The 18,394-nt window shown below is 40.7% G+C and overlaps 1 protein-coding gene across 1 annotated transcript in view; it reads left to right on the top strand.

Annotated features, from left to right (window-relative positions):
* The window catches only part of LOC144603578 (UPF0606 protein KIAA1549), a 153,868-nt gene that overhangs the window by 118,815 nt on the left and 16,659 nt on the right, over window positions 1–18,394 (top strand). The window contains exons 11-16 of the mRNA XM_078416989.1: window positions 3,455–3,651; window positions 7,583–7,710; window positions 12,838–13,043; window positions 14,328–14,551; window positions 15,237–15,378; window positions 17,277–17,582. Coding sequence (XP_078273115.1) covers window positions 3,455–3,651; window positions 7,583–7,710; window positions 12,838–13,043; window positions 14,328–14,551; window positions 15,237–15,378; window positions 17,277–17,582 — 1,203 coding nt within the window. The remainder of the gene's footprint in view (window positions 1–3,454; window positions 3,652–7,582; window positions 7,711–12,837; window positions 13,044–14,327; window positions 14,552–15,236; window positions 15,379–17,276; window positions 17,583–18,394) is intronic.

Raw genomic sequence — 18,394 nt, 5'->3', positions numbered from 1 at the left:
ATAGTTTTCTGTGGTTGAATCAACCAGTGTGCTTTCTTGAATTTTGATTGGGAGTTAGGAACTGAATGGAGTAATTTATCCACAAATGTTTTGGCCTCAGAAGATCGCTGTTTGAAGAAAGTTGAAATTTGGTGATTGACTTGCATGATGAAAAATGGAGATATTACTAACGAAAGAAAAGAGAAACCAGTCCATGCTGATGAAAAATGTAGCTGACTTTTACATAGTCAACAGAATGGTGCTACTTCTAAAAGGCGTTTTGCTTACCTTAGTAAATAGCATTTGCTTCACATCGCAAATGTGGAATTTAAATACTCAAAATGAGAATAAGCCAATTTTTCAGGTAGCAGTATATGCAGCAGCAGTATAACCTAGCAACTCTTAGATAATGCAAGTCATCAATAATAGAAAGGATATTTTGTTATAAAGTAATAGATCTCATGTTTCCAAATTACGTTTGTAGCCAGCCAAATGGAGGGATTAAAAAGATGATGAAGTCTTTGTTTGCAAGGTGGTATTCGAATGAAAAGTATTTTTATTTATTTGAACAATTAGATGAGAAATTGTGGATGCATGCAAACGGGAAGGGGAGTAGCTTCAGGAGCTAAGTCCACCTCAATGAAATCTTGGTTCAACTGGGACTTAATTCCACATCTACCTTTTTTCCTATATCTCTTACCAACTATGAATTAAATTGCTCAATTCCATATTTAAAATCAGTAAGCAAACTTGGTGTTGGAAAAGAAAGTTACAAACACTTTGCCTCCCTCTGCATATAGGAGTGCCTCTTAATTTTACTCCTGATAGATCTACCTCCAATTTTATGCCATGCTATTTCCTATTCAATTTCACAACAGTGGCTATAGTTTCTCTCTATGTCAATTCCCCTTAATATTAAAATATTAAATGTTTATTGAAAAAAGCTTGTGGTATGAAGGAAGGAAAGATTAGCGCATAATCTGTGTAGTGTTACTGTCATGTTATCAACTAATTCACCCAGCTAAAATGTGTTTCCTTGGCTTAAAATGTATTCAAATAGATCCAATAAATGAAAATTGAACAAAATGTTTTACGTTCCCACTGTAAACCCATATTAACTGTTGCTAATTATTTTTACACACCTATAGAAGCTTTCACTCTCTTACAACTGTCACTAGACTATTATATTTTATTTTCCCTTCCCTTACTAATGTTTGGAACCTACATTGTAGGCTGAAGAGCCTGTTCCTGTGCCGCGTACTTTTCTATGTTCTATCTCCCAATTTTTCCTCTCTTTGACTCTTGCATAAGTTAAAAGAAGTTAAAATGAGAAGTGGTTTATGAGATCAACTTTGGAGAGAGATTGACACACGTTTTATATCATTGGCTAAAAATGATGGCTTATGGTTTTGTGAATTGTACTTAGTAATTTCAAAAGCAAGGTCTTAATTTGAGCAAACTATGAGGACACCAGGCACTTTGGCTATTGCACACGAGATGTACATGTATTGTCTGGCAGATGGCTCTGATGCACAAAGCTTTGATGTTTGCTAACGTATATCTAGTGCAGGAAGGCATGATGTGCATTGCCTGAGGAATAGATAATGTCCCTAGCCGCTTAAAAAGATGTTGGTTGCATCTTACAAGTCGGTAAAATGCATTACACCTTCCTGAAATAAAAAGGAAGATAAATTATGTCTGGCCCCATGACACTTCAGTACAGAGAATGCGGTGCCAATGTAGTCCAGTGCAGTCCTAGCATTGACATCAGACAGCAAACTGTTCCGCTTTGTCAGAATAGATAAATATTATCTTTTCTCAAACCTGTCTGACACCAAGGACAGTCTAATGAGTAATGGAGTAAATTAAATGAGGTCACAGTGCTGTCAGCAAGAGAAGTTTTTAAAGAGTTGCTTTGAAAATACTTCAATTTATCAAATGAATAATGATGAATGTTTTATCTTTCAATCAATTGATCCTTTTATTTTAGCAAATGTAAGTTTGTCTTGCTTTGGTTAAAATAAAAGCATTGAAGGATAATGTCAGTTTGGCTGAGCTTTCATTGCTTTCATTTATATTAATCTAAAAGGGCTTTCAAATTCTTGTCACCGAACCTCAAAATTATACATTAGGACAGCCAAATTAAGCTGGTTGCTAATGTTGCCTAATTTATTCTGCATTATGCTGAAAGGTCTGTGAAAGCAATTGTTTTTTTGATATTCTTTCTTCCTATTCATTGGATATAACAAAAAGCCTTTTTTTCTAATTCAGTTTTTAGGAGTTGTGCTTTGCATAGAAGGCCAATGTAATCGACCTAAAACGACCACATCCATCTTCCTTTGTGAATGGTGCCACTCCAGCCATAGGAGTATTTTCCCCTTCGCTACTTGCATACTTATCATGACACACAAGGAGGGTATTGCCCATCAGCATCATGTTGGCTCCAGCAGAGCAATCTTATCGGTTCCATCCCTCCCCCTACATCCCTCTAACGTATTCTCCCTCACTGAGCCCTTGATGTCTCTCTTGATTTTTTGCACGCCTTTCTACACAATAGGTCATTTATGATAGAGAATTAACCCATGAGCATGCCTTTGGGATGTGGGAGGAAAACAAAGAACCAGGTGAAAATGACGTGGTCACAGGAAACTCTACATTGACAGTGCCCAAGGTTAGTATCAAGCCTGTCTCTGGAGCTGTGAGGCAGCCGTTGTAATGGTTGCAATACCATGCTGCTCAAAGTGCTCGACTCCAGTTTTACCTGACGGCTCCCTGACACTATGCTTGGTTGGATACCACATTAAAATCAAGCACAGATATCACTCACTTATACCAAGGCAATGATGAGATCAGGAGTCATATCTGGACCAGCCATATTGAAGCAATGGCTAAGAAAGCACACCGATGACTCTACTTCCTTAGAAGGCTTAGGAAGTTCGACATGTCCCCAACAACTCTCACCATCTTCTATAGATGCGTCGTAGAAAGCATTTTATTAGGTTGCATCACAGCATGGTTTGGGGAGAGCTCCATCCAAGACTGCAATAAATTGCAGAGAATTGTGGACGCGGTCCAGACCATCAAGCATGCCAACATCCCTCCCATTGACTCCATCTACACTTCATGCCGCCTTGGCAAGGCAACCAGCATTAAAAGGCACGCACGACACTCCCTCTTCCCATCAGGCAATGGGTACAGAAGGGTGAACATGCAAACCTCCAGATTCGGGGACAATTTCTTCCTAACTGGTATTGGGCAACTGAACTATCCTATCACCTAGAGAGCAGTCCTGATCTGCCATTTACCTCATTGGAGTCCCTCAGACTAACGTATTTTTTAAAAGGCAGATTTTTGTCACAAGCAGTGTATAAGCGTGTGCTGTGTTGTAACACATACATCAAAGAGGCTTCTTTAAAAGTGTGAATCTGTAAAAATCTTTCACTGCCTGTAATAAATCATATATTTACCTCCTCAGCTGCAAATACCAAGCGTTAAAGGTTTTGACTTTGCCAAGCAGCATATTGGGCAACATGGTAAAGATGACATACTGGTCATCCATGAAGGTCTGCCACCTCCCTCAGCAAAAGACAACTCTCCATCTGAGAACGGTGATGTATCCAGTCCTCAGCCAAAGGCAGTCAAACTCTCCAAAGGGCTTCGACAGAGAAGTAGGTAAGTGTGCACTGTGACACAGAGCATTAACTACTCAACAACAGAAATATTTCTTCCATCAAAATTAAATTTAAATTAATTGATGTGATAAATTGTGATGAAAGTTGCAATTTTATTTGAGTTTGCGCCTTGCTTGGCCTGACAAAACGAAAAATGGCTGTGTTGTAAGCAGATTTGCTTTTGCATAGTGGGGAAGTATTGACCAAATCCGATGCAAATCTTAATCCCAGGCATTAGAGAATGAGGAAAGAAAAGAGAAATGCAAGCCATTCTTGCTCAAAAGAAATTTCAGTGGATATTAATCATGAATGTGCAACTTTTTTTTCTATTTGTAATGTGCTTTACAATTTAGCCAGTATAATTTTTCATTATGTTGTCCAATCACCACACATTATGGTGCAGGTTTCGGACTCTGTCTGCAACCATTGCAGATCCAGGTAATGGTTCTCAGCTGAAGCATGAAGATTTATTTAACACTCAGCTGCAAGCATGTCTTGGCATCCTCATAACACCTAAAATCCTCCCTGGATAGCCTTCCTGTGTTTCTTGCCCAGAAAAATGCTGAAATCCTATGTTAGCAGCCCCATCTATTTGCAAGAAAATTGGAGTAGATTTGATGTGTAAAATTATTAATCAAGGGCAGGCTGATAGAGCTGCTGCCTCACAGTGCCAGTGACCCGGGTTCAATCCTGGCCTTAAGTGCTGTCTGTGTGGAGTTTGCACATTCTGTCTGTGTGGAGTTTGCACAGTGGGCACGGTGGGGCAGCGGTAGAGTTGCTGCCTTACAGCGAATGCAGCGCCGGAGACTCGGGTTCGATCCTGACTACGGGCGCCGTCTGTACGGAGTTTGTACGTTCTCCCCATGACCTGCGTGGGTTTTCTCCGAGATCTTCGGTTTCCTCCCACACTCCAAATACGTATGTAGGTTAATTGGCTGGGCAAATGTAAAAATTGTCCCTAGTGGGTGTAGGATAGTGTTAGTGTGCGGGGATCGCTGGGTGGTGCGGACCTGGTGGACAGAAGGGCCTGTTTCTGCGCTGTATCTCTACATCTAAAAAAAATCTAAAAAAATTCTCTCCATATGGGTTTCCTCCAGGTGCTCCGGTTTCTTCCTTCATTCCGAAGGCATGTGGGTTTGTAGGTTAATCGACCTCTGTAAATTGCTCCTGGAGTATAGGGAGTGGCCGGGAAAGTGGGAATACATAGAACTAGGTGATGGATGGACGGTGTGGTCATGATGGGCCCTTGGGCCCGTTTCCATGCTTTATCTCTGAACTAAGCTAAAAAAAAATTAAGCTCAGCTGGCTGTAATATATCTAGTGCATGATGATCCTGCTGAATGTAAGGTTGAGGCATAGAAAAGGAGACATGAATGTCTGAGTTGGTTATTTGGCTTCTCCATACATACAAGAAATCTTTTAAAATGTATACCTGTCATGCAGATTACGGTCAATTTCTCTTTGAACCTTAAGCATGGTGTTCTATGCTGGTTTTAATCCTCAGGCCCTTAGTGCAATCCCTTCCTCTTTCCCATTTTTTTAAAAAGAACACGGCAAGAAAAAGCACAGTGGTGCAGCGGTAAAGTTGCTGCCTTACTGCACCAGAGATCTGGGTTAGATCCTGACTATGGGTAAATAGAGCGTGCAGAGTTTGAACGTTCTCCCCGTGATCTGTGTGGGTTTTCGCCGGGTGAATCCTCCCTCATTCCAAAGTTGTGTGGGTTTGTAGGTTAATTGGCTTGATGTAATTGTAAATTGGCCCTTATGTGTGCAGGACAGTGTAAATGTGCGGGATCGCTGGTCGGCGTGGACTCGGTGGCCTGAAGGGCCTGTTTGTGCGTTGTATCTCTAAACTAAAAACTAGATATGTTAAGAGAAAAAGAGTAGCAAAGTCAAATGCGGGTCCCTTGAAGGCAGACACGGGTGAAATTATTATGGGCAACCAGGAAATGGCAGAAGAGTTGAACAGGTACTTCGGATCTGCCTTCACTAAGGAAGACACAAACAATCTCCCAGATGTACTGAAGGACAGAGGATCTAGGGGGGTAGAGGAACTGAAAGAAATTTTCATTAGGCGAGAAATAGTATTGGGTAGACTAATGGGACTGAAGGATGATAAATCCCCTGGGCCTGATGGTCTGCATCCCAGGGTCCTCAGGGAGGTGGCTCTAGAAATAGTGGACGCATTGGTGATCATTTTCCAATGTTCAATAAATTTGGGATCAGTTCCTGTGGATTGGAGGATAACTAATGTTACCCCACTTTTCAAGAAAGGAGCGAGAGAGAAAACGGGGAATTACAGACCAGTTAGCCTGACTTCGGTGGTGGGAAAGATGCTGGAGTCAATTATTAAAGAGGTAATAACGGTGCATTTGGATCGCAGTAAAAGGATAAGTCATAGTCAGCGTGGATTTATGAAAGGGAAATCATGCTTAACTAATCTTCTGGAATTTTTGGAGGACGTGACAAGTAAAATGGATGAAGGGGAGCCAGTGGATGTAGTGTATCTAGACTTTCAGAAAGCCTTTGATAAGGTCCCGCATGGGAGATTGGTGACTAAAATTAGAGGACATGGTATTGGGGGTAGGGTGTTGACATGGATAGAAAATTGGTTGACAGACAGGAAGCAAAGAGTAGGAGTAAACAGGTCCTTTTCAGAATGGCAGGCAGTGGCGACTGGAGTGCCGCAAGGCTCGGTGTTGGGGCCACAACTGTTTACCATATATATTAATTTTTTGGAAGAGGGAATTAGAAGCAACACTAGCATGTTTGCGGATGACGCAAAGCTGGGTGGCAGTGTAAACTGTAAAGAGGATGTTAGGAGGTTGCAGGGTGGCCTGGACAGGTTGAGTGAGTGGGCAGATGCGTGGCAGATGCAGTATAATATAGATAAATGTGAGGTTATCCACTTTGGCGGCAGAAACAAAGAGGCAAATTATTATCTCAATGGAGTTAGGTTAGGTAAGGGGAAGGTCCAGCGAGACCTGGGTGTCCTTGTACACCAGTCACTGAAAGTTGGCGTGCAGGTACAGCAGGCAGTGAAGAAAGCTAATGGTATGTTGGCCTACATAACAAGAGGATTTCAGTATAGGAGGAAAGAGGTTCTTCTGCAGTTGTATAGGGCCCTGGTAAGACCACATCTGGAGTATTGTGTACAGTTTTGGTCTCCTAATTTGAGGAAGGACATCCTTGTAATTGAGGCAGTGCAGCATAAGTTCACGAGATTGATCCCTGGGATGGCGGGACTGTCATATGAGGAAAGATTGAAAAGACGGCTTGTATTCACTGGAGTTTAGAAGAATGAGAGGGGATCTTATAGAACCATATAAAATTTTAAAGGACTGGACAAGCTAGATGCAGGAAAGATGTTCCCAATGTTGGGAAGTCCAGAACCAGGGGGCACAGTCTTAGAATAAAGGGGAGGCCATTTAAAACTGAAGTGAGAAAAAACTTTTTCAGCCAGAGAGTTGTGAATTTGTGGAATTCTCTGCCACAGAGGGCAGTGGAAGCCAAATCACTGGATGGATTTAAGAGAGTTAGATAGAGCTCTAGGGGCTAATGGAATCAAGGGATATGGGGCGAAGGCAGGCACGGGGTATTGATTGGGGACGATCAGCCATGATCACACTGAATGGCGGTGCTGGCTCGAAGGGCCGAATGGCCTCCTCCTGCACCTATTTTCTATGTTTCTAAGAATCTTCCTCTGCATTCTCTGACGCAAACTGTTAATTTCAATTGGATGACTGTCTATCCTGGAAACTTATGTGTATTCAAAAAAAAGTTTAAAAACTGCCATGATTTTCAGTGAATTTGTGTGAAACCTGCCTCAAGTAAACCTTGGGAAAGATCAAAGGCACATTAATTAGTGGTGTTTTAAATAATGCAATTCAAACGTTAGTACTTTGTCTAAAAAGCATTGTCTGTTTGTGTAGAGTTTCACCTTCAGAAGCTGAGTCCACAGCCAGTGAGCAATCCAGTGGCAGAGAATCTGTTGAAGATATTCCAAGAAACACTGCAATTCCTAATAGCGGTGGCAACAGACACATGGCGATCAGAAATGGTTTGTATCCTCTAATTTATTAGCGATGCAATCCAAATTTGTGTTTGAATTTTTGAAAATATAAATAAGGTCAGAACCCTTCTTCGGACTGACTTCAGTAACAGTCCATCTGAACGAGGGTTCTGACTTGAAACGTCACCGATGTCACCGATCCATGTTCTCCAGTGATGATCCCTGACCTGCTGAGTTACTCCAGCACTTTGTCTTCTATTGTAGACCAGCATCTACAGTTCCTTGTTTTTACATTTTTAACCAAAGATTAGGCAAATGCAAACAATGTAAAAGCAATAAAACAAAGACATCAATCTTGCAGCCATAGGCAATGAGTGGTTCCAATATCATTAAGCAAGTACCCTGGCTTTGTTATTGGAAGGATGCTGATATACAGCATTGTTGCTTAACCCTTTAGAGTATATGAGGAATATAATGAAACGATCTACATTGCCCTCCATAATGTTTGGGACAAAGACCCTTCATTTATTTAGTTGCCTCTGTACTCCATAATTTGAGATCTGCAATAGAAAAAATCACATGTGCTTAAAGTGCACATTGTCAGATTTTAATAAAGGTCATTCTTATACATTTTGGTTTCTCCGTGTAGAAATGACAGCAGTGTTTATACATAGTCCCCACAGTTCAGGGCACCACAATGTTTGGGACACAGCAATGTCAGGTAAATGAAAGTAGTCATGTTTAGTATTTTGTTGCATATCCTTTGCATGCAATGACTGCTTGAAGTCTGCGATTCATGGACATCTCCAGTTGCTGGATGTCTTCACTGGTGATGCTCTACCAGGCCTGTATTGCAGCCATCTTTATCTTGTTTTGGGGGCTAGTCCCCTTCTGTTTTCTCCAGCATATAAAATACATGCTCAATTGTGTTCAGATCAGGTAATTGACTTGGCCAATCAAGAATTGACCATTTTTTCGCTTTACAAACTCCTTTGTTGCTTTAGCAGTATGTTTGGGATCTTTGTTTATTTTAGAATTAACAGCCGGCCAATGAGTTTTGAGGCATTTGTTTGAACTAGAGCAGATAGGATGTTTCTAAACACTTGAGAATTTATTATGCCACTACCATCAGCAGTTGTATCATCAATGAAGATAAGTGAGCCAGTACCTTCAGCAACCATGCATGCCCAGGCCATGACACCCCCACCACTGTGTTTCACAGATGAGGTGGTATGCTTTGGATCTTGGGCAGTTCCTTCTCTCCTCCATGCTTTGCTTTTGCCATCACTCTGATATAAGTTAATCTTCACCTCATCTGTCCACAAGACCTTTTTCCAGAACTGTGGTTGCTCTTTTAAGTACTACTTGGCAAACTATAACCTGGCCATCCTATTTTTGCAGTTAACCAGTGGTTTGCATTGTGCAGTGTAGCCTCTGTATTTCTGTTCATGAAGTCTTCTGCGGGCATTGGTCATTGACAAATCCACACCTGACTCCTGAAGAGTGTTTCTGATCTGTCGGACAGGTGTTTGGGTATTTTTCTTTATTATAGAGAGAATTCTTCTGTCATCAGCTGTGGAGGTCTTCCTTGGCCTGACAGTCCCTTTGTGATTAGTAGGCTCACCAGTGCTCTCTTTCTTCTTAATGATGTTCCAAAACAGTTGATTTTGGTAAGCCTAACGTTTGGCTGATGTCTCTTAACAGTTTTATTCTTGTTTCTCAGTCTCATAATGGCTTCTTTGACTTTCATTGGCACAACTTTGGTTCTTGTGTTGATAAACAGCAATAAAAGTTTCCAGAGGTGATGGAAAGACTGGAGGAAAGACTATGTACTGAAAGCTCTCTTATACCTGCATTAAGCAGGCAATTAAACACACCTGAGCAATTACAAAGACCTGTGAAGCCATGTGTCCCAAACATTATGGTGCCCTGAAATGGGGGCTTATGTATAAACACAGCTGTAATTTCTACATGGTGAAACCAAAATGTATAAAAATGGCCATTAATAAAATCTGACAACGTGTACTTTAACCACATGTGATTTTTTTCTATTACAAATCTCAAATTGTGGAGTACAGAGGCAAATAAATAAATGATGGGTCTTTGTACCAAACATTATGGAGGACACTGTATACTATACTATTTTGGAAACAATGTTTATTCAAGTTCTGATGTTTCAGAAATAAGGGCTCTACTTTTGTTATAAATAATATATGATTGTCACAGTGCAGCAGTTAGTGCAGCTGCTGCACAATTCCCAACTTCCATCCTGACCTTGACATTGTCTGATTGGGGTTTGCCTGTTCTCACGATGATTGAGTGGGTTTCCTCGGGTATTGCATTGTCATTCATATCCCTGATTGATAGGTTAATTGTCTACGATAAATGATCACTTAAGTGGCTGGAAAGTCAACATAGATTAATGTGCGTGTGAGAGAAAAGGTGCAAAGAAATTGTGGGGGGGTGAGATGGAACGGCATGCCTGATGGGCTTAAATGTATTTGAGCAATGATATGGAAAGAGTATAGCACATTTTCTTAAAGGATCAGTGAAACAAAATTAAATTATCATGTTTGTCAAGTGTGTCCTATATTATGATAGTCGCATCATGTATCCAGAATATTTTCTGAAAAGCAAGTATACCTCAGAAGTCATAGATTGGTGTTTGTAATATTCTTACAGGCCTTTGAAGGTTTGTGTTCATATGTTTGGTGGTGGTTTCCATGGATACCAGATACCATGTTTAAACCTGTACCAAGAAAATCAGCATAGGTTCAGAGTGCTCAATGTTTAACAGCCTACTGGTGCCCTCTAGCTGTTTGAAGTTGTTATTGTAGTTGACTGGGTCGAAGAACTATAGATTTTAGTCCAAGCATAATCGTGCATGGAAACCTCAATGTCAATCAATGTATCTCCATGGATTAATTTGGTAAAAATCTATCAATCAAGAATGGTTGAAGTAACTTAGCATTAATTTGCATGACTAAATCTCAGACTACTGTACTTCTGGCAGTCAAACTACTTTTGTTGCCTGGCCTCTCTGCTCCTTTGCCTCTGAAGAATTCCCTCTCATAACTCTTCTGATCTGAGGATGTTTCTATTTATATATTCAATATTGGACACAGATACCAAAACACAATTGTTTGCATGCTTCATTACTTCCATGCTGACAAGAAGAGAACGCACACAAACTCATTGAGTCTCTGCTGTCAGACCAATCGCATTCCCCAATGTATTTCCCTGTAAGCTATTCTCTCACATACCCATTAACAACCCCTCACCCCCAACCCTGCACATGCTTGTTCTCCCGCTATTCACCTCTGCTGGTAGGATTTATAATGGTCAATTCACTAACCAGGCAATGCATCGTTCGGATGTGGAAGAAAGTAGCAGCACCCTGAGGACATCCACACTGTCACTGGGAGAATTTGCAAACTCCATGTGGACTGCACCAGTAACTGAATTCTGGTTGCAGAAGTACTCCCATTTCTTGTGGGACTTCCTTTCTACCCAATTATATTTGAATCATTGAAGTTTAGTCGCCTATCTGATGAGCACTTCCACTCATTTCTGGAGAATTCTGAAGATCAGGTTAGTTTGGGAACTAGTGCAAAATGTATTATTCCCAGGGAGTTGCTTAATATGCAAGGAGTGCAGAACATTAATTTGTAAAGTGATACTACAGTGAACATCATCTGCTCCTGTGACAGTCATAGAGTCAAACAGCCCCTACCTCCAAACACGTCCATGCCGACCAAGATGCCCCATCTGAACTAGTCCCATCTGCCTGTATTTGGCCCATATCTCTCTAAACCTTTGTTATCTATGTACCTGTCCAAGTGTCCTTTAAATGTTGTTATTATACCTACCTCATCAACCTCCACTGGCAGTTCATTTTCTATACCCACTGCCTTCTGTGTGAAAAAGGTGTCCCTTGGGTTACTATTAAATCTTTCCCCTCTCACCTTAAACCTATGTCCTCTTGTTCTTGATTCCCATCCCCTATCAATTCCCCTCATGATTTTATGCACCTCTATAAGATCACCCCTTAGGCTCATGCGCTCCAAGCAATAAAGTCCTAGCTTGCCCAATCTTTACCTATAGCTCAGGCTCTCGAGTCCTGGCAACATCCTCGTAAATCTTTCTCCACTCTTTACAGCATAATGACATCCTTCCTTTGTGAGTGAACAAAACTGAACACGGCCTCGCCAATGTCTTGTAGAATTGCAACTTCTGTACTCTCAGATCCCTGACTGATGAAGGCCAATGTGATGAAAACCAAAAACCTTCTTTACCACCCTATCTACCTGTGAAGCCACTTTCAAGGAACAATGTGCCTGTACTTCTAGATCCCTCTGCTCTACAACACTCCCAAACCGTACTAATCACTGTGAAGGTCCTGCCCTTGTTTGACTTCCCAAAATGCCATACCTCCCACTTTTTCTGCATTGAATTCCGTTAGCCATTCTTCAGCCCACTTGCCCAGTTGACCGAGATCTTGCTGTAATTTTTGATAGCCATCTTTACTGTCTGCAATACCACGTACTTTAGTGTCGTATGCAAACTTATTAATCATGCTTTGCACATTCCAAAAAACAACTTTCCACCACCACCCTCTGTTTCGTTCCATGAAGCCTATTCTGTGTCCTCTCCCTGGATGCAATGTGATTTAACCTTCCACAACTGCCTATCATGTGGAACCTTATCAAAGGTTATATTGTACACATATCTCTCTGCAATGAACAGTGCTTCTTTGTTTCGTAATGGACTTCACCCAAACAGCTGATTTACTCGCAAATAGTGGGGATGAAGGAGATCTGATACAATCCAAATCGTGATTCTTTTTGGATGTGAAGAAGAATCTTTTCAATCCTTCTAAAATTCTCCTGCCTTGATGTTTGATGTTACCATCTATATCCCAAAATTAGAATAGTTCAGAAACAGTCCCAGGCCATTTGTCCTAACAAGCCATTTCACCTTTGTGTTAAATTCCCTGGATTATTTCAGGCATTTAATTCCAATAATAAGGTCCAAATACAAAACCACTGCAATTCTGTATCCTGGATCACCCCATCAGATTTTCATCAGTTGTGCAAATACTTTTGCCAGTCACCCCTCTCCAATTTAACATCATTCATTTGTATTCTATACTCTGTTGTACATGTTCTATTCTAGAAGCTCCTCCAATTCACAAGTCTGATGGACAGACTTCCTCGGCGTCCATTTTTGACCATGTTGATCGGATGTCGCGCGCACCTGAGGCAGGCAAGCGGCTGCCTAGCAAAATTCAACTGATTGCCATGCAACCTATTCCAGCCGCTCCTTTACGGAATCCATTACTTCCTGAGCGAGTGGCCGAAACAAACAAAATCAATAAAGAGGTAAGAGATTATCCCGTTTCCCCAATAAAATAAAATGGAATGGAATTTAACAATATAGTGTTTGCTTGAACCTCATGTTAAACCATAATTAAATAGAGCCAGCCGTATACTTTTATATGTATGCTTTATTTTAGCAAGCTTTTCCAACAATTCATAGGAAGTATGTAATCCATTTAGAAGGTACTTGCCGATTGAATACGCAACAAGGTTCCAGACTTGTGAACTAAAGTCCACAAAACCTGTGTATCAGTTACTCCAAGTCTCTTGGTCATGCCGCACACACATACTCTCAGTTGCACTATCACTCTCTATCGCTCTCAGTCTTGCACATGGTGATGTGTGCACACAATATTTCTGTGTCGTAAGCAGCCCCCTTCTACAACAATTTGTTCCCTGGTGGCGATCCTCTCCTCTTTTGAGCCCTGGGCAAGTTCTCTCCTTTCTTCCACTCGTCCTTGGATGCGCAACATTTTTTATCTTGTGATAGGTACATTTTAATCACCTCAATGAGATCGCTAACTGAAATTTCCACTTTTCAAATAACAAAATTCTGCCAGATATCCTTCTTATTGTCTCTTGCTTCTTTTCACTCGTATCCAATAAAGTTCCAATTAATGGTCCAGATGAATAGCTATGAACTATTCACCTGCATTTTAGAATGTAGAACAGTACAGCATGGGAATATGCTCTTCAGCCTACAATGTCCATGCCAAACAAGATGCCACATTAAAATAATCTCTGGTGGTAGAAGAAGATACAATAGTGACATTAGAGACCTGGGTTCGATCCTGACTACGGGTGCTGTCTGTATGGAGTTTGTACGTTCTCCCCATGACCGCGTGGGTTTTCTCCAAGATCTTCGGTTTCCTCCCACACTCCAAAGATGTACAGGTTTGTAGGTTAATTGGCTTGGGCTTGTATACTTGGTATAAGAGTAAATTGTCCCTAGTGTGTGTAGGCTTGTGTTAATGTGTGAGGATCGCTTGCCAGTGCGGACTCAGTGGGCCGAAGGCTTGTTTCCACACTGTAACTCTAATAAAAAATGTTTTAATTGAAAAGCTTTTAGATAGGTATGAATGTGCAGGGAATGTAAACTAACAAAGTTATCCGTCACCCTACCTGGTTGTACTTCCTATTCAGCTTCTGGTCCAAAACAGATTCATCCATCTTTTGCGTATGCTCTTATCTAAAAAGCCAGGATGTGATTCTGTAGGCCTTTGGTACCTCCCCACAAAGGTGCAAGAGCGATAAGCATAATTCAACATCTTTCCCTTTCTACTTTAGGTTCAGAGAGCTTTGAGACAGAAATCTGAAATCGAACATCACCGCAATAAGATCAGACTCCGAGCTAAAAGAAAAGGACACTATGACTTCCCCATCATGGACGAAGTTGGTACCATTGAAGCAAAGGAACGACGCAGAGTCTACCGCAGGGCTCAGGTTCATATTGATAGGATCCTCGATCCCTGTGTGGATGCCCCGTCTGTCCCTCTGGAACCTCGGAAAAGGTGAGTATAAAAAAATCTCCAAAAACATATTTGAATATCATCTTGAAATGGAGCCTATAATTGTGGATAAATACTCGAAACAGATGAACTTCAAAATAGCTTTACCTAGACTAAGTTCATATTGTGAAATTCCCAAGTTTAATAAGAGAACACACTGTTGACCCTAACCTTACACAAGCATTAGAATGGGACAAATTGAGTTTATCTAATGAACCACATAGTGACTATCATTTAACACAAAATACTCACCCTTTCGTACGGCAATAAAATCTACCTTGCGTTTAATGTGTATTGCGACATGAAAGGAAACGCTACTATTTATTTTGCATTTTAATTCTACCTTGGCAGATTAATCATGGGCAAAAGATTGAATTGGCATGGACACCAAAGATTGTTCACATTAGTCCCTCCTCTACTCCTGTCCTCGTCAATTGGCCCACCTCCCACCAGACTGGCTTTACATCAGCTCACTAATCCGCAGTGCCCTTTTTCATCTCAAATTTATTCTTTCAGAATCCGCTTACAGTTGAGAATAATCTTTTTGTAACTTCCATGTGAAAACAGGGTCTAAATTGATTTGTTATACTGTACATGATTTATGACTACTTCTCAATCTCTCTGCACAAGAGAAGGATGTGATCGCAAATAAATTTTGAAATTAGTCTTTTGCTCTTATTCATTTAAGTTATCGTGGCAAAAGATCTCCCCGGCAGAGACGGAGGCATCAGGTGAATGGCAACATGATGGATGCAGAGAAAGATAGGCTGATAACCACAGATAGTGATGGGACCTACAAACCACCAGGAGTGAACAATGCAGCCTATGTTGTAAGTACAGAAGAATCATAATCATGTGCTACTTTTTCTCACAAGCTTTACAGATAATTTGTCTCTCACTCTTACTAAACGTATGCATTTTTTATGAGAGGGCAAACAAGATGTTATGTGCGACATTGTTAGTTAATTAGTATCTAACCACAACTTCTTGAACAGAGAAATTAATTTCTCATCTGAATCCTAAATATCTGACTCTTTGTACTGATACTTTACCGAATAGTGCATGAGAAACTTCCCCATGACGATTACTCTCAGTCCCTCTCGGAATCATATATCACAATGAGATAGCTTCTCATTCTTCTAAACTTTAGTAAATTTCAATCAGTCCTCTTCACCCTCCACATTGACCAAATCTTAGGAATAAAACTGGTGAATTTCTGCTGCACACAAATTCGCATTTGTTATGGAGATCAAAATGGTATACAAAGTTCCAAATGAGGCCTTGCCAAATTCCAGTATAATTTCAGCAATACACTTTTCACTCCAATTTCTTGCAGTGGGGCCAAAATACTATTTCCCAATTACATACTGTGTCTGCACATTTACTTTCGGCACACTCCGATCCCAACCCAACATTTAATAATGTCTTACTATTTAAGCAATTTTTTTCTTGTTCCTTCTTTCTTGTTTTTGCATATCTCACTTCTGGCCCAGTCAGTTAACTGCCTTTATCCCTGTACATATTAATTTTTCCACTTTCTGAGCCACTTTGGGATGCTTTGCTTGTTATAGGTAGTCTTTATACTTTAGAGATTAGAAATGCAGGAATATTATTATACACTCATATTAGCAATATTAGAAACAGGTCCGTCGACCCACCGTGTCCGCGTCAAGCAGCGATCATCCCATACAACAGCACTATCCTACACACTGGGGGGCAATATACAATTTTACCAAAGCCAATTCACTTACAAACCTGTATGTTTTTGGAGTGTGGGAGGAAACCAAAGCACCCGAAGAAAACCCACATGGTTTCTCCCACATGGTCACAAATTCTGTACAGGCAGCATCTGTAATCAGGATCAAATCCTGGTCTCTGGCAATGTAAGGCAGCAACACTACTGTTGTGCCACTGTGCTGCTCCTAAATGTAATGGTTTATTTATAACTAATTGTTGTAAAACACCAGAGTATCCAAGGATACATCTTCGACCTTAACTTATCCACTACCAGAGAGCTAAACTAAGGCCAATATGGAGAATTGACCCTGTATGCAGCAAGGTTTATGAGAGGCATGAAAAAAGTTTCATTTTCAAAAAAATTTAATTTCTGTATGAATTTATCTAGCGTTTTCTGAACCAGTCCAAAGCGACAGTCCTTGCTATAGTGGACCAACTGTGGTGGTCAGCGAGTTTGAAGACAGATTTATTGCCTTTCACCATCTCATTGAAATGAATGAATAAGTTTATTGGCCAAGTATGTGTATATATAAGGAATGTGCCTTGGTGCTCCACTCAAAAATGATAACACAAACATATAGTTAACAATTAAGAATAAAGCATGGTTTCAATGTGGAATTGGCTAAAAATTGACCTGTTAATACAAGACTACACTTTGGTCATCCGTGGCACAGCTTGTCGAGCCTTCGACTAGCTGTGCAATTAGTGCAGCTTGCACACTTTGTTGCACAGTAAATTGATCCAGATTTATGGATCATTTCACTAATAAATTTCGCAACTTTATTTTTCACCTCCTTGTTCTTTCACAGAGTTGTAAAATTATTAATGCTGAAAAGACTATTTGAATAAAAGATCTAACATTGGGTTGGAGTAAGAGATTAGGTTAACCACCTTCCCCCAACATTCTCATAGAACAATTAACCTTTACATTATCTCCATTCATTGCCCCAACTCCATTGACCTAATCTTGATCTGGTTCTGTATTTTACAGTCGGACCCTGACCTGCCTCCGGAGCCTAGACCTTACACTCCATCACACACTCACCCTCCCCCTCCCGCTCCCCCACCGTACATCCCGCCACAACCATCCATTGAAGAGGCAAGGCAGCAGATGTACTCTCTGCTGGACGATGCATTTGCTTTGGCAGCTCCAGGTAGTCCTGGAAAAGTCTTGTCAGCAGTGAGCCTTGGTCAGCCAGCCACCAGCACTCCCATCAGGGGGACCAAAGTTTCAGCTAACAACCACTGGACACCAGTGTATGAACAACCCCAGAGTCTCAGCAATCCATACATCACGGTATGTAACACGTCAATCATTCCACACAAGTATGTTCACATATGTGTAAATGCTTCCATTATGCATGCACTGCTGAAGTCATGCCAGTGTCAAATTCATTTCTTCTCGTTATTCTTTATTTTGACGATTAATTTTCGATCAATATATTTTAGCATGATGATAATGAAATATAGCTAGCACTTATCTTAGTGAGATGATATTTAACAATGTTTGGAGCCGTGTGAAGTTGCCAGGTGCTGGATGCAGGGATACCTTCTCAATTCAGGTGAGATTTTGCTTCAAAGGGCAGCTTTCCATTTCCCAGAACCAAAGGATCAGAATCTAACTGCATCGTACAATCTATAAATCTATTAAAACTACAAAAAACCCTGGTATTAAAATCTCTTCGGTTTTTATTCTCAATGTTTCATGATTAAATTAATCTATAGCGTTAAGTTCACAAGTTAAATGAGCGGAATTTGGCCATTTGGCCCATCAAGTCTCCCCGCCATGGCTGATCTATCTTTCCCTCTCAACTCCATTCTCCAAAAAGCTAGTTGCCCTTGATTTGGCTATTTACTCTTTTCTGATATCAGAAAATATTGCCTTGCTGGTATAAAAGGACCTGCTCTAATGGGTGTTCATATCTACTGCAGCAGAAAGGAAAGTTATTGATCAAAGTATTTGTGATAACATGAATTTTGTTAGACTTTTCTATAGCTCCTAGCAGTGCCAACATTCTTAAACCTTTGCTTTCTGTTGTTTTCAATGGATTGAGCTCTAAATCTCTATGCAGTGCTACCATCATGCCCATAACATCATGCCCGACTACC

The sequence above is a fragment of the Rhinoraja longicauda genome, chromosome 20 (genome assembly GCF_053455715.1).
Source record: "Rhinoraja longicauda isolate Sanriku21f chromosome 20, sRhiLon1.1, whole genome shotgun sequence".
Classification (NCBI taxonomy): domain Eukaryota; kingdom Metazoa; phylum Chordata; class Chondrichthyes; order Rajiformes; family Arhynchobatidae; genus Rhinoraja; species Rhinoraja longicauda.
Note: the sequence above shows the minus strand (reverse complement) of the source record. Positions and strands in the feature narration are given on the sequence as shown.